The sequence below is a fragment of the Tachyglossus aculeatus genome, chromosome 9 (assembly GCF_015852505.1).
Source record: "Tachyglossus aculeatus isolate mTacAcu1 chromosome 9, mTacAcu1.pri, whole genome shotgun sequence".
Classification (NCBI taxonomy): Eukaryota; Metazoa; Chordata; class Mammalia; order Monotremata; family Tachyglossidae; genus Tachyglossus; species Tachyglossus aculeatus.
This window is the reverse complement of record NC_052074.1, coordinates 53671951-53692874: the sequence shown is the minus strand read 5'-3', so window position 1 is coordinate 53692874 and position 20924 is coordinate 53671951. Positions and strand designations below refer to the sequence as shown.

The window sequence follows — 20924 nt, the reverse complement described above, 5'->3', positions numbered from 1 at the left end:
ACAACAGCTGAGGAGAGCTTGTCGACTCTTTTTCCATTTATAGATAGCAGTGTAGAAGGTTTTATCGCACTAGAAAACATAACAGCTGCTTCTTCAATCCTAAACAATAAGTGACTCATTTCCCCTGCATGTTAACATTTAACATTTTAAAGGTCTAATGAGTCAGGATCAAATCTACTGCAGAGGTGGTTAATCCCTTAGAGGTCGGCAGTTTTATAGTAAAGTAGCTTTGATTCAACTGCTTCTTATATAGCAGGTAAAAGTTCAGTGAGATATATGAGCCCGTTATTGGGTAGGGACTGTCTCTATAAGTTGCCAACTTGTACTTCCCAAGCGCTTAGTACAGTGCTCTGCACACGGTTAAGCACTCAATAAATACGATTGAATGAGTGAATGAATATACTCATTACCTTTTAAAACAGTATTTAGAAAAAATGTTTTAGGCATGATTTAAAGCATGGCACATGTCTCTGAGAATTGTCAGCCTATTATTATGTACCTACAAGTCATGCTAATGCAGTAATTCATTTCAGGGCAAAAGGGGTTTATTTTTGATCTGCTTTGTTTTTATGAAATAGCCAATATGTTATGATTTAAGGGATCCTAAATTTCCCTGTCTTTCACCTTAATTCTTTCAGGTTGAAGAATGCACAGTCCTAGAAAGTAGACGGTAAAAGGATCCACCTTCACATCCAAATTCTCATCTTCATTCAGGTTTACATCTGAAGAGAACTTTTTCAATGCGTGTGGCAATAACTGTTAAATCACTGGGTTAGAGGTTGGCCTAGATCAACTCCCTGTTTCCCTCTATTCCTATAATACCTCCTATCCATCAGATTCTCTCTAGTTTTTAAAATACTCCAGACATTAACTGAGTGTGTACAAGTCAAAGTCTAACAATTCCTTGGAAACGCAGTGAGTTTTCTGAAAAGTGCAACAAAATAATTATTTTTAGTTATGAAAAATGACCAAAATAAAAGTTTAGGCAATTTCTTGGGAAACTCAGTGTTCTTTTTTGCTGAAATGATCAATTATTCAATCTTCCACTTTCCCCTATGTAGATACAGCCTACATAATTTTTAGATCATTAAAAGATGCTGTAGAAATTCACTTTATTAAATATGATTTGTCAGTACTGTGATGTTACATCAACAAACCAATAATTTATAAATGCAGTAAAATATGTATAATAAATAAATGCAATATTAACATACAATTTCATTACAACTTTAATTCTGGGAGGAGGGATGGGATATCGGCAGAAAACACTTTAATAAATGCCTTGTTTGCTATTTCCAAGTGCATTCTAAAAAGCATTTACTGAAAATATAGTTACCACTCCAAGTCATATTACTACTTTTGCTGTTGATGTAAATTTCAATAGAATTAAATTCCTCTCCAGATCAACTCACTACTTCCCAGAGTCCCTGCAGGGTGAATCCATCCTTCAGTTTTTCAATTGCAAGACCCAGTTCTTCTGAAAATACAGGTTCACGGTCTTGTTGCTTTATGGGAAATGAGAGGAGGAAAAAAAGTGTGTTTCAAAATGTTTGTGACTGCTAAATGTTAAATTTGAGAAACTGAAGACAAAAATATTTTACCTTATTGCCATCAGCAAAATAAGCCTAGAAAAAATGAGAAAAACACGTATCACACATTAAGGACTGAATAATGGCTCAAGTTCCATGACTGGCTTTGCTTTGCGGATCTCTACCACTTCCTTTCTATGTCTGTTTCCTCAATTTCTTAGGAGAACAACAGAAATTACCTGTCCTATTGTTACAGGTGAAATTAAAATCACAATTTATATATATATTTGAGCTAGTTGGAAGGTAAGGACTATATAATCCAAAATAGTAATATTATTTTTAGCAAGGTAAAAAGAATGACTATAAAGCCGACATATGGATCACTGTCAGTTCATCACTTGGAAAGTAGAAAATTATGTCAGGCCTAATGGAAAAATAAACTTGTAATGCAAGACTGAAAAAAAAAAACAGTTGTCAATGGCTCGATAATCTGTTGAATGGTCAAGCCCTGTGCCCTCTTATGATTTAACATTTAAATTAGTGGTAGTGAAAGACAGCACGTACATTTGTTTGTAAATGGTACCATAAAGTAAAGGAATGGAATTCAATGCAACTAAGTGAAATGGTCAATCAAAACAAAGATGAAGGAATAACTTCAGAGTAGTTCACTTAGAGACAAAACAAAAGCTAATACATATTAAAGTTGGGTAAAGACTAGAAGAGAAGATGTTCTGTGGATTGAAGTGGATTACAAGTTAATGAGTCACGGCTGTTTCCAGAACCAACCTGACTCTGAGGTTATTAATAGTACTTTAAAATGTAAGATCTAATTAGTAATTCTCCTAGTACAGTTAACATTAGTCAGACCTAGAGGCTCTTTTAAGAGGAATGTAAAAAGCTAGAAAAGATTTAGGAGACGATGATTAAAATGATTCGAGTCAAAAATAAGACCATGAAACGAGTTTAAACTATTTAATCTATATGAGGAATAATTGTGTAATATATATATATATATATATATATAAAATATATATGCATACATATTATAAAAGTCCATGCACAACAAAAAAAATATCAATGGGATAACAATAACAACTGTGGTATTAAGCATTTACTCTGTGCCAAACACTGTAGTTACAAGATAGGTTGGAAACAATACGAATAATTATTATTATTCAATGGAATACTTACCACAAATGCATCTGTGTGTTCATCAGATTCTATTTCTACATCATCTTCAACTTGTTCAACTGTCAGGTCTTCAAGTGGCTGAGGCTGAAAATGAAGAAATGTAAATAAGCTGAGAAGAAAAACTGAAACACGATTGACTGATTGACTGAAACATAAGACAGTGTTTTTTGGGGGTTTTTGGGGTATTTGTTGAGCACTATGTGTCAAGTTCTGGGGTAGATACATGTTAATCAGGTCAGACATAGTCTGTGTCCCACAAGGGGCTCACAGTCTAATTAGGAGGGAGAACAAATACTGAATCTCTATTTGAAGTTGAGGAAACACAGGAACAGAGAAGTTAAGTGATTTGCCCAAGGTCACACAGCAGGTAAGTGGCAGTGGAGGGATTAGAACCCAGGTTCTTCTCACTCTCAGTCCCGGACTCTATTCACTAGGTTATGTTGTGTTTTCATTTTTATACTTCAGAATTGTATGGGTTCTATAATCCATGAGCAAGACTCTTTAGTTAGGAACAGCACTGAATACATTATCACTAAAACGGCAGTAGGATTAATAGTAAATAACATTTTCAGGTAGGCATGGAAACAGTTCTTTAAAGAAACACAATTTTAAACTGTTTGAAGTCTTGAATGACCACTTGCTTTAAGATCCAAATAACATGCATTTAAAACAATCTGATGCTGTTTTATTTATTTAAATGCGAGAATAGATTCATATACTCTCTGATTGTTTTTAATAGCAATGTAATTTTAATTTTCCTCCAAAGACTAATTACACAGGATCTATACTTCTGGGGGCAAACATTTTTTAATTGAGATTTTATCATATTAAATTCTAAAATCAAAGGTCAATTTTCTATAACCTAAGAAGAACATCTACTTGTCATCTAACAGTGTTTAAAATATCAATCCAGTTATTGATAACTGCCATTTGGTATTTGTAGGTTTGCATATAATACCTCTCAAGTAACTGAATATTATTTAGTGTATTGAACAGAATACCTTTTCTTCCATTTCATAATCCACTCCAAATATAGGACTGGCAGAGTAGACTTTGTGAAGTGAATTTATTTCCTTCACTGATTCTTGTAGTTTCTCTACTGGGTCTATTTTAAAACCAAGAACATATCCACCACTCTATCAAACAAAGAAACATAAAAACATTGCAGATGTTTAACCTTTAATAACAGCAATAAGAAGAGAAACAGTTTACAAGATTACACTGGCCAATTCATGGAAACATAAAAGAACTGATGCAATGCCATTAAGCTTTCTTACCTGCTGAGAGCTCTCTATTACAAGTGCTAAACCAAATTTTGAGTCTCTGATCTTTATCGAACGCTAGATGTTAAATGAAAAAGGAAGAAAATGAATTTTAATTCCTGGTGCCAGTAACTTCTTAACACTATGTTCAGAATATTCTTAGGTCATTGCACCCACAAAAAAAAAATATAAAAGATGCTTCTTCTATATTAATCCATTTCCAAGATCAATTAAAAGAACTCGCACAAAACTCATACCAAATGAGTAAATCCAATGAATCAAATCCAATCACTTCCTTAAGAGTGAAATACAAACCATGTCCATTTAACCAAAGATACAGTGAGCAGTAATCCTTGACTAATAAGTGCTACAACTGTACTGGGAAAAAAAAAGAGCTAAAGAACAGTTCTAATTTTTACAAGCTCTAGTACCCCAAAGACTTCGGACATGGAACAAATATTTACCCTCAAAATTCAGTCACATAGTATTACTATAGTGTGTGCATAAGCGTTCCTATAAATTAAGGAAATATGGAAAGCTTGCTCCATAGTAATTGTTCACATTCACACATTTTGCACAGGCTAATGTGACATGCCAAGCACAAACAGGCTTGCATTATTGGAACAATGCTATCCAATTCCTTAATGGTATTTGTTGCCAAACTGTACTTTCCAAGCACTTAGTACAGTGCTCTGCTAGACTGTGAGCCCGCTGTTGGGTAGGGACCGCCTCTATACGTTGCCAACTTGTACTTCCCAAGCGCTTAGTACAGTGCTATGCACACAGTAAGCGCTCAATAAATACGACTGAATGACTAGAAAGCGCTCAATAAATACAACTGAATGAATGAATGAATTTTCTGCCTCGATGCAGACTGAAGATAGGTACTGTAGCAGAGCCAAGTGTACTTCATAACATTAATTAAATCCAGAGAGCCAAAATTTGGATACAGTACTCACAATTTGAAGGTACGGTATGCTGACATTAAAGTTGTCATTCATATTTGCATGCCAAACAATCCGTACATTAGTGACAAAAAAGGTTCCCAGATTTCCCTGTAAAACAGACTTTCATAAGAATTCATTTAAGTTAAAGGTGGTCTTACTCATGATCATCTGGATGAGCACTAAGGACACTTCTAAATAACTGCAACCCCAAGACATCCAGAAGTCAGCTCTCTCTTACTACAGTGCTCTGCACATAGTAAGCGCTCAATAAATACGATTGATTGATTGATTCCTAAAATTCCTAAGTCAGCTTTTGCTCCCGACTGATGGTTTGGCCTTTCTAAGCCCCAGTCCTGATGCTCCCCGGGGAGTGTCAAGGCAAGGCAGGTCAGCATCAGGAAAGAGGAATAGTGAAGAGCCACTACAAAGGAAGTGTGGTCTAGTGGAAGGAACACGGGACTGGAAGTTAGGGTTTTGAATTAATACCTGGTCACTGGATAAATTCCATACTCCATTAATTGTATCATACACTTGTTCTTGTGGTAACAGTCTCAGCTGCTTGTTTTGAATTAATGCACTTCTCAGCTTAAAATCACGGTACATTTTAGAAGTTTCATAAGCTCTACAATGATGAAAGACAAAACGAAATATACTTTTCACGTCTCATATGAAAGTCCAGTTTACCAATTGTCTCTTAAATGGTTAATATCCTATTATGTTTTGGTCCAAATATAAATCACACAGTTTTCATTTTTCTTTGCAGTGAACTTTGGTAGCTAAATATTTCTTTATAAATCCCTAGTTTCTATTCTCTAAGGCATAATATCTTTTAAATATGTACAGATTTATACATTCAAGCCTCAATTCCAGAACTTCCCTTTACCATCCATTTCAAATGAGCAAATGGAGGAATTTGGCTTCAAAAATGTGATATTTAAGGAGATGTTTGTTTTGACTGAAATTCCTAGATAATTAACCCGAACTACACTGTCCAGGCCCTGAATTATGAGGGCAAGTTTATATAAACCAAATATGAATAAAAGACTTTTTTTAAAAATCTGAATTATCCATTTCCCCAGCTGACTTGATTAAATTCACTGGTAAACTGATCAACTCTCCATTTTAGTCTCATGAAAAACCAAATTAACAATCATTTACCTTTAAGATTTTATTCTAAAATTGTTATTACTTGTTTAAAATGTGATATTTTTCCTGAAATGTCTGTTACAGTTTATTTTGTCCCTCAAAATAATCTGGAGGAAGAAGTTACAGTTTTGCTCTAAATATTATTAATAAAAATGTCAAACATATACAAAAGTACATGAAAAAGTACCTGTGTACTGCAATGACAGAGGTGAAAAGTCTGGGACTCCCAGGCACTACATTTGTAAATATAAACTCAAAACGAGTGTTATTACATTTGGTTAGTATATAAAGAGCTTCTGTTTGGCCTCGTAACTTCTGTAAAGACAGATGGTTAATTTCTTAATATGGAATACATGTATTAAACATATGTTAAATCTGGCTAGTTCTGGGCAAGGAACGTGTCTTACCAACTCTGCTATACTGCACTCGCCCAAGTGCTCAGTGCTCTGCATATAGTAAGCGCTTAATAAATACAATTGATGGATACTCATTTCATATTTTTAAGTTACCATGAATTCTTATGGAAAACACTGAACATGCTTTCAAAGGTTTTTTCAAACTTACCGAGTTAGCTGTTCTTGTAGTAATATTTACCATGCAGTTGTAACCAACAGCTATAAATCAAATGCACAGAATGGAAAAGAAATTAAACAGGAATGGGAGCATTTCCCAAAACATCCGAACCCTTCTGTTCACATGCTGAAAATGTAATGTGATACAAGTTTATTAAAAGCATACAGAATTCCACATTTGCCTGAAAAATGGATAACCAGGGATTCAATTCTGAGTGACATTGACAGTACCTATTCCTAGAGAAAAAAAATTTATGAAGGGATTTTTCAGGTTCATCTGGAGAAACTGTCTAGCAGAACCATGGGATGAAGAAGATAATGAGAATCGTCTCACTAAGTCCTTTTTTGTGAACTCCATGGCAGGCTTAGGAACTCTTTAAAGGGATCACCTAATGCACTGTAGGAAAGTGTGCATGTGTGTGTGTGTGTCTCTCTCCATATAAGAGGAATGGCTAAACTGCAGCTCTTCTTCGACTGTTTTACAGTTTGTGGTGAAAAGCTAGGTAACGTGATTTACTACTAGTTCCTCATGCTGCTCCAGTCCTCTCAGCAGTGACCCCCAGCCATCTATCTATACATTTATTATGTATTATAATTAAATTATATACTTACATAAATTGACTCTGGGTAAGGCCAAAGAGTGCCAAATGATTCTCAAATTTGTCACTAGCAATCTGCCTGGAAAGAGAGTGACGGTGTCTAGTTAGAACTTCAAATTCACATAATTTTCCAGTTGCCGCTTCCCCTCCAGGCCCCGCCCAACTGCTGCAGGAGATGTTGGCTGAAGCAGCATCAGGGCACTGGATCGTATCTTATGTTTGTTTCTACCCCAAAGTTGAGCATGGTGTTTGGTACATAGTGAAACCTAATAAATACCATAATTAACTCCTGTAAGTTTTTACTGAGTTCTGGGTAATACGCTGTGAGGCAATTGGGGACTATTCTTCCGACAATGTGCACCTATCCGGATTGAATGCTCCTTGGTGTCGGAAGAAACAATTGTGCACGTGTACATATGTGAATATATGTTTGTACATATTTATTACTCTACTTATTTATTTTACTTGTACATATCTATTCTATTTATTTTATTTTGTTAGTATGTTTGGTTTTGTTCTGTCTCCCCCTTTCAGACTGTGAGCCCAATGTTGGGTAGGGACTGTCTCTATATGTTGCCAATTTGTACTTCCCAAGTGCTTAGTACAGTGCTCTGCACATAGTAAGCGCTCAATAAATACGATTGATGATGATGATGATGTACATACTGGCAGTCGATGTGTGTGGGCCAGATGTGAATCCTCCTTAATGCTGGGTTTACCAGGGATGAAAATGTCATGTTGAGAATGGAGTGTACTTAAAATGTTGGGGGCTTCGTTGTTCCTGAAATGGGCAGGAGGAGAGGAACATTAAGTTAGTTTGTTTTCACCTTCTAGGTAATATTCTTCTCACTGCCTGGGATTTGTCTTCAATTTATTCATTCAATCGTATGTTTTCACCTTCTAGGTAGTATTCTTCTCACTGCCTGGGATTTGCCTTCAATTTATTCATTCAATCGTATGTTTTCACCTTCTAGGTAGTATTCTTCTCACTGCCTGTGATTTGCCTTCAATTTATTCATTCAATCGTATTTATTGAGCGCTTACTGTGTGCAGAGCACTGTACCAAGTGCTTGATAAGAATTTATCATTACTTTATTAATTTCCAAGAGCCTAATACAGTCCTCTTCACAAAATGGGTGAATAATAATAATACCAACAATAATAATGTGTTTAAAAATCTAATAGTGAATAAAAGCGGATGTTATTATTGCCTAAAAGGTGAAGTTTCTTTCTAATTTCCTTTTATCATGCCCAGAAAATAAAAAAAAAATAATTAAATGGAACTTCAAAATTGGCTAGGCCATAAGAATTGTCATTTCTGGATAAGATGCACCTCGTCGGGGCTTCGTCTTCAACCAGGGCACCAGGATGCTTGGAGGAATGGTGTTATGGTTGCCACTCACCTTACACTTGCTTTCCCTATTTTAGGATCTCTAAGAGAAGGTGTACTTACCTCTATCCCCATTATTTCCTTTGGTATCTTCAATTGAATCCAAACAATCTATAAGGACCTCTCCAGCTCTTGTTTTCATTTGTCTGAAAGAATTCAAAAGCTCTGAGTTTTCAGTTTCAATGAAAATGAGTTATATTGATCCACCCTAAACTGAATATTTCTTCCTCCTTCTTAAAGCCTCTCCTCTTGCTAACACTCCCATCACTGTTAACAAACTATTTCATACGCAAGTTTTAAAACTGGATGGCCCCTCTGACTCCTTTTGGTATCACTTATAAGAAATGCCATTGCAGAGTCAGAACAATACAACATACCCAAAACAAAATTCAATCATCACCAGTAATGGCAAAGGGGTTGTTAAAGGAAATAAGATAGTTACCCTCCTTTGATGATCAGCCTCATGATTAGGGTAAAACATAAAATACTAATAACTTTTCCTTTTGATTCCAGCTTTCCCAATTATGGGCTTCTCATTTGTGACTTTAGCCAAACTTTTCCCGAGCCTATTGGTATTTTCAGTTTGCACGACTCTCTGGGATGGTGATTTGTTATTCTGCAACTAGCACATTCAGGTTTCCGCTTGTGTTCAGTTGTGAGATTTGGTGAACAACAATTCGGTGTGCGCCTGCCCAATTTCTTTGTGATTCCGGGTACCTCCATCCTGCAGTCTTCATTTTTCCGCACTGAAATCCCCTCTAACCTATTCAGTCTATTCTCCTAAGCTTTTCCATCTCTTTTTTCCTCCTGGAAGTGAGTTTAGAGTAGACTGGTATATTCTCTGGTCCCCCTTTCTACAAGACAGTTACACGGGTGACATGCCAGTCCTTCAATACAGTTGTTGTTGGTGACAGTAAATTACACATTCCCTTCTGAGTTCTACAACTTTCCCTCCTAATTCTTTCCTAACCCTTGGAACAATGTCAGTCAACGGTATTTATGGAGCACTTACTATGTGCAGGGAACTGTGCAGAGCACTTGGAAGAGTACAATACGTCCCGCCATCGACCCCCGGCCCACGTCCTCCCCCGGGCCTGGAATGCCCTCCCTCTGCCCCTCCGCCAAGCTAGCTCTCTTCCTCCCTTCAAGGCCCTGCTGCGAGCTCACCTCCTCCAGGAGGCCTTCCCAGACTGAGCCCCTTCCTTCCTCTCCTCCTCGTCCCCCTCTCCATCCCCCACATCCTACCTCCTTCCCTTCCCCACAGCACCTGTATATATGTATATATGTTTGTACGTATTTTTTACTCATTTATTTATTTATTTTATTTGTACATATCTATTCTATTTATTTCATTTTGTTAGTATGTTTGGTTTTGTTCTCTGTCTCCCCCTTTTAGACTGTGAGCCCCCCTGTTGGGTAGGGACTGTCTCTATATGTTGCCAACTTGTACTTCCCAAGCGCTTAGTACAGTGCTCTGCACACAGTAAGCGCTCAATAAATACGATTGATTGAAGTAAAGTAAATAGAGTAATAAATATGTACAAGCATATATACAGGTGCTGCGGGGAAGGGAAGGAGGTAAGATGGGGGGGGATGGAGAAGCCTGTGAGCCCCCCGTGGGACAACCTGATCACCTTGCAACCTCCCCAGCGCTTAGGACAGTGCTTTGCACCTAGTAAGCGCTTAATAAACGCCATCATTATTATTACTTCTGATGAATACGGCCCAGGGTAAGGGCTCAATAAACACGATTGTTTATATAATTTGTACACATTTTATTATACGTTATTATATATTGCATATAAATAATTTATGTAAATGTCTATATGTTGCCAACTTGTACTTCCCAAGCGCTTAGTCCAGTGCTCTGCACACAGTAAGCGCTCAATCAATACGATTGATTGATTGATTGATTGATGAATTGGTTGTTACCGCTCGGCTCGGGCCGGCGGCTTTCCGTTGGGAGGGGGCCTTCGCTTATTCATTCATTCATTCATTCATTCATTCAGTCGTATTTATTGAGCGCTTCCTGTGTGCAGAGCACTGTACTAAGCGCTCGGGAAGTCCAAGTTGGCAACATACAGAGACGGTCCCTACCCAACAGCGGGCTCACGGTCTAGAAGGGGCAGACGGAGAACAAAACCAAACATCCTAACAAAATAAAATAAATAGAATAAACACTTATAATAAACGCTTACTGCGAAGACACGTCGAATCGGACATCGCGGTCCTCCCACAGCGCGTCCAGCACCGCCATCTTGGCTCCTGAAACCATGGCAACCACCCTCCTCCTCCTTCTCCTCCTTCCTCGTCGCCCCTACGGCGGCCGTCGAGGCCCAACCTTCCTCTGCGCCTGCGCGCCGCCCTGCGACGGAGAAGGATGACCCATAGGGGGCGCCGCCGAGGCCCAACCTTCCTGCGCCTGCGCGCCGCCCTGCGAGGGCGAAGGGTGACCCATAGGGGGCGCCGCCGAGGCCCAACCTTCCTCTGCGCCTGCGCGCCGCCCTGCGAGGGGGAAGGGTGACCCATGGGGGGGCCGCCGAGGCCCAACCTTCTCCTGCGCCTGCGCGCCGCCCTGCGAAGGCGAAGAGTGACCCATAGGGGGGGCTTCCGAGGCCCAACCTTCCTCTGCGCCTGAGCGCCGCCCTGCGAGGGGGAAGGGTGACCCATGGGGGGGCCGCCGAGGCCCAACCTTCTCCTGCGCCTGCGCGCCGCCCTGCGAAGGCGAAGAATGACCCATAGGGGGGGCTTCCGAGGCCCAACCTTCCTCTGCGCCTGCGCGCCGCCCTGCGAGGGAGAAGGGTGACCCATGGGGGGGCCGCCGAGGCCCAACCTTCTTATGCGCCTGCGCGCCGCCCGGCGAGGGAGACGGGTGACCCATAGGGGGCGCCGCCGAGGCCCAACCGTCTTCTGCGCCTGCGCGCCACCCTGCGAGGGAGAAAGGTGACCCATGGGGGGGCCGCCGAGGTCCAAGCTTCTTCTTGCGCGCCGCCCTGCGAGGGAGAAGGGTGACCCATAGGGGGGGCCGCTGCGGTCCAACCTTCCTCTGCGCCTGCGCGCCGCCCTGCGACGGAGAAGTATGACCCATAGGGGGCGCCGCCGAGGCCCGACCTTCCTCTGCGCCTGCGCGCCGCGCTGTGAGGGAGAAGGGTGACCCATAGCGGGGGCCGCCGAGGCCCAACCTTCTTCTGCGCCCGCGCACCGCCCGGCGAGGGAGAAGGTTGACCCATGGGGGGGGGGCCGCCGAGGCCCAACCTTCCTCTGCGCCTGCGCGCCGCCCTGCTGAGCGCTCACCTCCTCCAGGAGGCCTTCCCAGACTGAGCCCCTTCCTTCCTCTTCCCCTCGTCCCCCTCTCCATCCCCCCATCTTACCTCCTTCCCCACAGCACCTGTATATATGTTTGTACATATTTATTACTCCATTTATTTTACTTGTACATATCTATTCTATTTATTTTATTTTGTTAATATGTTTGTTTTTGTTCTGTTTCCCCCTTTTAGACTGTGAGCCCACTGTTGGGTAGGGACTGTCTCTATATGTTGCCAATTTGTACTTCCCAAGCGCTTAGTACAGTGCTCTGCACATAGTAAGCGCTCAATAAATACGATTGATGATGATGATGAAGGGTGACCCATGGGGGGGCCGCCGAGGCCCAACCTTCTTCTGCGCCTGCGCGCCGCCCTGCGAGGGCGAAGAGTGACCCATAGGGGGGGCTTCCGAGGCCCGACCTTCCTCTGCGCCTGCGCGCCGCCCTGCCAGGGAGAAGGGTGACCCATAGGGGGCGCCGCCGACGCCCAAGCTTCCTCTGCGCCTGCGCGCCGCCCTGCGAGGGAGAAGGGTGACCCATGGGGGGGCCGCCGAGGCCCAACTTTCCTCTGCGCCTGCGCGCCGCCCTGCGAGGGCGAAGGGTGACCCATAGGGGGCGCCGCCGAGACCCAACCTTCCTCTGCGCCTGCGCGCCGCCCGGCGAGGGAGTAGGGTGACCCATGGCGGGGGCCGCCGAGGCCCAACCTTCCTCTGCGCCTGCGCGCCGCCCTGCGAGGGAGAAGGGTGACCCATAGGGGGCGCCGCCGAGGCCCGACCTTCCTCTGCGCTTGCGCGCCGCCCGGCGAGGGAGAAGGGTGACCCATGGGGGGGGCCGCCGAGCCCCAACCTTCTTCTGCGCCTGCGCGCCGCCCTGCGAGGGAGAAGGGCAGGCAGCTTTTTTCCTGCAGTCTCTTCAAAGCTCAGCCCAGCTCAACTTCCACCAGTGCTGCTGGGGGAAGGAGTGGAGAGTAAGTTACTCGTTTTCTCAGCCCATCTCCTCCCACCCCCGAGTGGCCCAAAACCCTTTGGACAAGACTCCCTCTGCCCCCCCTCCAGTGGCCCAGGACACTATGGACAAGACTCCCCCAGGCCCTTCTCCAGTGGCCCAGGACCCTTTGGACAAGACTCCCTCTGCCCCCCCTCCAGTGGCCCAGGACACTATGGACAAGACTCCCCCAGACCCTTCTCCAGTGGCCCAGGACCCTCTGAACAAGACTGTCTTGGCCGCCCCTCCAGTGGCCCAGGACACTATGGACAAGACTCCCTCAGACTGTCCTCCACTGGCCTAGGACCCTTTGGACAGGACTCTCTCTGACCTCCTGCAGTCTCTCATTCACCCCTCACATCCACGCTGTCACCAAAACCTGCGAGTCTCAGATCCGCAACATTGCCAAGATCCGCCCTTTCCTCTCCATCCCAACCGCTACCCTGCTCATTCAAGCTCTCATCCTATCCCGTCTGGACTACTGCATCAGCCTTCTCTCTGATCTCCCATCCTCGTGTCTCTCTCCACTTCAATCCATACTTCATGCTGCTGCCCGGATTATCTTTGTCCAGAAACGCTCTGGGCATATCACTCCCCTCCTCAAAAATCTCCAGTGGCTACCAGTCAATCTGCACATCAGGCAGAAACTCCTCACCCTGGGCTTCAAGGCTGTCCATCGCCTCGCCCCCTCCTACCTCACCTCCCTTCTTTCCTTCTCCAGCCCAGCCTGCACCCTCTGCTCCTCCGCCGCCTATCATCATCATCAATCGTATTTATTGAGCACTTACTATGTGCAGAGCACTGTACTAAGCGCTTGGGAAGTACAAATTGGCAACACATAGAGACAGTCCCTACCCAACAGTGGGCTCACAGTCTAAAAATCTCACCGTGCCTCGTTCTTGCCTGTCCCGCCATCGACCCCCAGCCCACGTCATCCCCCGGGCTTGGAATGCCCTCCCTCTGCCCATCTGCCAAGCTCGCTCTCTTCCTCCCTTCAAGTCCCTACTGAGAGCTCACCTCCTCCAGGAGGCCTTCCCAGACTGAGCCCCTTCCTTCCTCTCCCCCTCGTCCCCCTCTTCATCCCCCCATCTTACCTCCTTCCCTTCCCCACAGCACCTGTATATATGTATATATGTTTGTACATATTTATTACTCTATTTTACTTGTACATATCTATTTATTTTATTTTGTTAGTATGTTTGGTTTTGTTCTCTGTCTCCCCCTTTTAGACTGTGAGCCCACTGTTGGGTAGGGACTGTCTCTATATGTTGCCAATTTGTACTTCCCAAGCGCTTAGTACAGTGCTCTGCACATAGTAAGCGCTCAATAAATACGATTGATGATGACCTCCTCCAGTGGCCTAGGACCCTTTGGACAAGACTTCCTCTGACCCCTCTCCAGTGGCCCAGTACACTATGGACAAGATGGCCCAGTGCACTATGGACAAGACTCCCCCAGACCCTTCTCCAGTGGCCCAAGACTCTCTCTGCCCCCCCCCCCCCCGAGTGGCCCAGGACACTATGGACAAGACTCCCTCAGACCGTCCACCAGTGGCCTAGGACTCTTTGGAAAAGACTCCCTCTGACCCCCCTCCAGTGGCCCAGGACACTATGGACAAGACTCCCCCAGGCCTTTCTCCAGTGGCCCAGGACCCTTTGGACAAGACTCCCTCTGCCCCCCCTCCAGTGGCCCAGGACACTATGGACAAGACTCCCTCAGACCGTCCACCAGTGGCCTAGGACTCTTTGGAAAAGACTCCCTCTGACCCCCCTCCAGTGGCCCAGGACACTATGGACAAGACTCCCCCAGGCCTTTCTCCAGTGGCCCAGGACCCTTTGGACAAGACTCCCTCTGCCCCCCCTCCAGTGGCCCAGGACACTATGGACAAGACTCCCTCAGACCGTCCTCCAGTGGCCTAGGACTCTTTGGAAAAGACTCCCTCTGACCCCCCTCCAGTGGCCCAGGACACTATGGACAAGACTCCCCCAGGCCCTTCTCCAGTGGCCCGGGACCCTTTGGACAAGACTCTCCCTCTGACCCCCCTCCAGTGGCCCAGGACACTATGGACATGACTCCCTCTGACCCCCCTCCAGTGGCCCAGGACACTATGGACATGACTCCCCCAGACCCTCCTCCAGTGGCCTAGGACCCCTTGGACAAGACTCTCCCAGACCCCCCTCCAGTGGCCTAGAACCCTTTGGACAAGACTCCCCCTGACCCCCCTCCAGTGGCCCAGGACACTATGGACAAGACTCCCCCAGACCCTTCCCCAGTGGCCCAGGACCCTTTGGACAAGACTTCCTCTGACCCCCCTCCAGTGGCCCAGGACACTGTGGACATGACTCCCCCAGACCCTCCTCCAGTGGCCTAGGACCCTTTGGACAAGACTCTCCCAGACCCCCCTCCAGTGGCCCAGGACCCTTTGGACAAGACTCCCCCAGATCCTCCTCCAGTGACCCAGGACCCTTTTGACAAGACTCCCCCAAACCCTCCTCCGGTGGCCTAAGACCCTTTGGACAAGACTCTCCCAGACTCCCCTCCAGTGGCCCAGGACCCTTTGGACAAGACTCCCCCAGATCCTCCTCCAGTGTCCCAGGACCCTTTAGACAAGACTCCTTGAGCCCCCCTCCAGTGGCCCAGGAGGCTCTCAGCTGGCAAGGGACCAAGATCCTCCGGCCGGAGCCCACCCTGGCCCGCACTATCCAAAGCAGCTTTCCTCTTCCTCCATCCTTTTGAGTGGGGAATTTTTGACACTGTGGCCACAGTGAGCCTCAGGCCTGTGGTTCTGTAATTTCCTCAACACTTTTCTTGAGATGTCTCAACTTCCTTTGCCCTTCTATAACAGCCTCTTGTCAACCCTATTAGAATAAAATTGGATTGTAGTAATAAAGACCAGGCCTAGTCATAATAATAATGATATTAATAAGCTGCTAGTTACCAGTGGACCAGCGTGGCCTAGCAGAAAGAGCACAGGCCTGGGAGTTAGAGAACGTGGGTTCTAATCGTGGCTCTGTCATGTTTGCTGTGTGACCTTGGACAATTCACTTAACTTCTCTGGGCCTCAGATGCCTCATCTGTAAAATGGGCATTAAGACTGAGAGCCCAGCATGGGACAGGGACTGTGTCCAACCTGATTATCTCATATCTACCCCAGCACTTAGAACAATCCTTAGTACGTAATAAGCACTTAACAAATACCACAATTACTATTAATGTTATTCTTACCAAAACATTAGGCTAGACACTGGTGTAGACAGAAAATCATCAGATTAGACACAGTTGGTTTACCACATACAATACACAGTTTGAGGAATGGGAGAGCCTGAGTTCAAAGAAACAGCCAAGAAACAAATAGTGAATTTGCTCTATCTGTCATGCCTATGAATTGCATCTAAAAATCAAAAAAATACTTTTGATCGCTCAGGTCCAGGTGTTCCTTTTATTCCAGACAGTCTGTAAATATGACGTTCACTGCAGTGATGAAAAAAAGAACAACATTTTTGTACGTCTTAAAAAAATGTTTCATTCAGTCAGTCATATTTATTTAATGCTTATTGCTTGGGAGAGTACACTGTAATAATAAACAGACACATTCCCTGCCCACAAGGACAGCCTGAGAATTCAATAAAATATAGAAAATTAGAATCTAAGAATAATATGAAATAAAATATTTGCGTTGCTTTCAGTAAATCAGTTTTAAACAACTGCAGAACAAATGGCATACAGACTGTAAAAAATGAGATTCCTATGCTAACTTTTCCATCATCAAAGACAATCTTTATTAAGGAATGAAAGACCCTGGGATCACGCCCACACTGTACAATATAAAAAATTGGAATCAATAGGTTGTTTAGTGTTACTTGTAATATTATTTGTTTACTCGTACCAACATAGAACCCAGCTTAAATACAGACTAAATTATCTTGCAGTGTTCATTTACTCAAGTAAAGAACCTGACTTAGAATGCTAGAAAAAGACCAAAAGAGCATGCAAATTGATGATGGATGTTTGCGTAGGCTAGAAAGAGTAGGTTGCTAAAGGATTTGGTAGCTTTTCACTAGAGTAGATTCCTCCTCACCTGGCCCCATTAACTTGAGTGACATTCAGGGCTCACAGCCTGATGGAGGGTCTAAGTGGAAAACCCGAAAGCCTGTCTGTGCTATTCTCTGCTTCTTTCTGCCAATATATAGCCTGTGCACATCCTGGGATGTTAAAATTGGCCAGTGGGGAGCATATTGAAAGACAAATAAATCCTTCTAGACTGTAAGTTCCTTGTGGGCAGGGAACATGCCTACCAACTCTGTTATATTGTACTCTCCCAATCAATCAATCAATCAATTGTATTTATTGAGCGCTTACTATGTGCAGAGCACTGTACTAAGCGCTTGGGAAGCACAAATTGGCAACATATAGAGACAGTCCCTACCCAACAGTGGGCTCACAGTCTAAAAGGGGGAGACAGAGAACAAAACCAAACATACTAACAAAATAAAATAAATAGAATAGATATGTACAAATAAAATAAATAAATAAATAGAGTAATAAATATGTACAAACATATATACATATATACAGGTGCTGTGGGGAAGGGAAGGAGGTAAGAAGGGGGGGATGGAGAGGGGGACGAGGGGGAGAGGAAGGAAGGGGCTCAGTCTGGGAAGGCCTCCTGGAGGAGGTGAGCTCCCAGTAGGGCCTTGAAGGGAGGAAGAGAGCTAGCTTGGCGGATGGGCAGAGGGAGGGCATTCCAGGCCCGGGGGATGACATGGGCCGGGGGTCGATGGCGGGACAGGCGAGAACGAGGTACGGTGAGGATGGGAATACTCCCAAGTGCCTAGTACAGTGCTCTGAACACAGTAAATGCTGAATAAATACAACTGAAGACAAATTTTCTGGTAATGAAATAAACCCAGCAAGTTGAACTAATAGTTCCCTTCCTTTTGATGTGATTTCCCAAACCTCTGTTGACCTCCGAGGGTTAAATCCCTAGACTGTAAGCTCGTTAAATACGAAAGCATCCTTGTACTGTTTTGAAATTGGCCTTCCCTCAGGATCAAGGCATACCTGCATTGCTCCCTCTAGATTGTAAGCTTGTGTGGGCAGGGAATATGCCTTCTAACTCTTTTTTCTGTTGGACTCTCCCAAGTGCTTAGTACAATGCTCTGCAGATAGTAAGCACTCAATAAATACCATCGGATGAATGAATGATATCTATTCTATTTTATTTTGTTAGTATGTTTGGTTTTGTCTCCCCCTTTTAGACTGTGAGCCCACTGTTGGGTAGGGACTGTCTCTATATGTTGCCAATTTGGACTTCCCAAGCGCTTAGTACAGTGCTCTGCACACAGTAAGCGCTCAATAAATACGATTGATGATGATGATGATGATGTTGCCAATTTGTACTTCCCAAGCGCTTAGTACAGTGCTCTGCACACAGTAAGCGCTCAATAAATACGATTGAATGAATGAATGAATGGACTGTGAGCCTGTTGTTGGGTAGGGACCGTCTCCATATGTTGCAGATTTGTACTTCCCAAGCGCTTAGTACAGTGCTCTGCACATAGTAAGCGCTCAATAAATATGATTGTCAACAGTTGTTAACAGTTTTATTTTTTTTAATGATACGTGTTAAATGTTCACTATGTGCCAGGCACTTTACTAAGTGCTGGGGTAGGTACAAGATAATTAGATTGGGCACTGTCCATGTCCTACATTTGGGCTCCTAATCTTAATCCCCACTCTACTAATAAGACACCTGAGGTACAGAGAAGTTAAGTTACTTTCCAAAGGTCACACAGCAGGCGTGTGGTGGAGCCAGGATTAGAACCCAAGACCTATCCACTAGGCCACACTGCTTTCCTAATAGTCTGGGGTTAACAGCCATCAAATGTGCAGGTCTTGGCAAGCTGACATTTTGTTACCCTGCAGTGATATATGGTATAGTACTATAAATCCTGCTTATGATGAAACAATATTCCCGATAAAATCATTTAAGTTCTGTAATTTTTATTGGAAGTAACTTTCAAATTCAGGCAGTCCTCGGACTTATCACCCAATTGGCCCCTGAAAGCTGTGTTTTAAGTCAAAATCAATTTTGTTTCTGAACCAATTTTGGATACCCTAGTCCTCCAAAGTTACTCAGAATTGAATGGCTCAATTAATTGTAGATGAGTAATAGAGCTGTATTAATATATTTATATCAAGTCAGAAAGGTTTTGTGGTAGGGTACCCAATTCTTACTTTATTGAAAGTAAAATCCACTTGTGGACCCTTTCTGATGACTCTGCCTGGGGATCAGACAACACCTCTTCCCAGCTCCCTGGCCTTCTGTTTCCCCCCACCCCCTGCCCTCTCTGCACCTTTTTCTCCAATGCATACCCCTCATTATAGATTTTTAAATTGTTTCACCGTTTTCCCCTGGCTTCTGTGTGTTCCTTGCCACCACCCTGTATCCCCAGAGCTGGTACCTTAGAAGAGGCTAGTTTTGTAAAGTCCAAACTAGGGTGCTGTGAAACTAAAACAGGTTTTAGACCGTGAGCCTGCTGTTGGGTAGGGACTGTCTCTATATGTTGCCAACTTGTACTTCCCAAGCGCTTCGTACAGTGCTCTGCATACAGTAAGTGCTCAATAAATACGATTGATTTAGAAATTTTCTAAGTACTGTTTATTTTGACTCAAAATGTCTTAAGTGGAGGACTGCCTGTAAAAACCCCAGTGCACACATTCATCCTGGAATTTTTCCAGGTAGATTTTTCTGGAACAACATTGACATCTGTTGCCAAAGTGACACAATGGGCAATTAAATGAATAACTGGAAAAAAAAAAAAGGTCTCTGAGGATGAAGCTTGCTCTACATGATGTGTTTCCTGGTGAGATAAGTAGTGCCTCATCTACTTCCCCCTCCTGCTCCCTTCCTATCTGCTGCCTTACTAGTTCCCGCCATGCCTTTCCTACCTGCCTCTCTTCCCCCAACCCTGCACATCCAGAATTGGCCCTCCCCGTGCCAAAAACTTCGGTGCTGCCGCATAAATAGGCCTATCAGAGGCCTGTGACTATTGATCAAGGAGACAGACACGAGGGGCATAATACTATGATGTGGGGTACGAAGTGAAGTGTGATTCTATCGCATGTGCTGTTTTTGAAGTTATGCAGATTTCATACAAACCTAGAGTGTGTCTCTTGCCCCAGAGCTTTTGCGTTCCCCTCCTGGACCCGGATGAACTCTGGTGCCGGATCCAGCCTCTAGAACTCAATAGCAGGAGACATGGAGGAGGGAGGCTAAGTGCTGGAAAAGAAAAAAAAATCATAGACAAAAAACACCCAGTTCTGTTTTGGCACCAGACTGGAGTCATTCCAGCTGCCAAACGGATGAGTGACCATTCTGCATGTAAATTTGGGGGTGACGGTAGCTAGCGATGCCCATTTATTTTCTGCTTTGACTATCTTGGGAAGCCCAAGGATGCAGACACATGCCCATCGACTTGTGTGACCCTCAGGGGACTAGCAACTCTTCTGTGAGAACTCCTTACCTTGCACCTAGGAGCCCTGGCTTCCCAGGCTCCCGGAATCCCAGCTGTCTATCCTGGTCTGCCCACTCCCTGCTAGATAATACAATAAATTTCCAAGATACAAAGACTCCTGTCAACGCAGCAAAATACCCTCTAAACCAGGAGACTTAGATTCCAGGATCCTTGAATTCCCTTTGGATTCTAATGCCCAGACCCAGTAGGTCTAGATAGGCCATGAGATGCAGTTATCACAGTGTCAGAGCAAGACTCACTATTACCTCCCGGCAAAATGTTAGGAAAATGGTACCCTACCATTTAGGACCTCTTCATTCAGCAGCTCCAAGCAACTGCTTTGTGCTTCCTTCTCCTTCCTCCTAGTTCCACTACTCAAGACTTTCCCACCAAAATCAATCACTTTTGTCTCGATGCATATTTTCCTGTGATGAGATCGGAGAATAGTTTCGGACACTTTATTGGCTGTAAATCCATCTG

At 44.1% G+C, this 20924-nt stretch overlaps 2 protein-coding genes across 2 annotated transcripts in view; one reads left to right on the top strand and one right to left on the bottom strand.

Annotated features, from left to right (window-relative positions):
* FASTKD1 (FAST kinase domains 1) overlaps window positions 1–1030 on the top strand; it is a 33610-nt gene extending 32580 nt beyond the window's left edge. The window contains exon 13 of the transcript XR_005452271.1: window positions 639–1030. The gene's annotated coding sequence lies outside the window, so the exon portion shown is untranslated. The remainder of the gene's footprint in view (window positions 1–638) is intronic.
* Window positions 1031–1095: 65 nt separating this feature from the next.
* On the bottom strand, window positions 1096–11046 carry BBS5 (Bardet-Biedl syndrome 5). The gene is made up of 12 exons (XM_038750800.1): window positions 10835–11046; window positions 8700–8782; window positions 7260–7325; window positions 6640–6689; window positions 6263–6390; window positions 5416–5551; window positions 4942–5037; window positions 3998–4060; window positions 3722–3856; window positions 2721–2804; window positions 1602–1625; window positions 1096–1505 (listed from the first exon to the last, which is right to left on the bottom strand). The coding sequence occupies exons 1-12, from the start codon at window positions 10909–10911 to the stop codon at window positions 1404–1406; spliced, it is 1044 nt and encodes a 347-aa protein (XP_038606728.1). The 5' UTR covers window positions 10912–11046; the 3' UTR covers window positions 1096–1403.
* Between the last annotated feature and the right edge of the window lie 9878 nt (window positions 11047–20924).

Coding starts and splice junctions, on each gene's coding strand:
- BBS5 (XM_038750800.1), bottom strand. CDS start 10,911: ATGGTTTCAGGAGCCAAGATGGCGGTGCTGGACGCGCTGTGGGAGGAC. Junction 7,326..8,699: donor AGGAAATAATGGGGATAGAG/GTAAGTACACCT, acceptor CTCTCTTTCCAG/GCAGATTGCTAGTGACAAAT. Junction 2,805..3,721: donor ATTATGAAATGGAAGAAAAG/GTATTCTGTTCA, acceptor CTTCATTTTCAG/CCTCAGCCACTTGAAGACCT.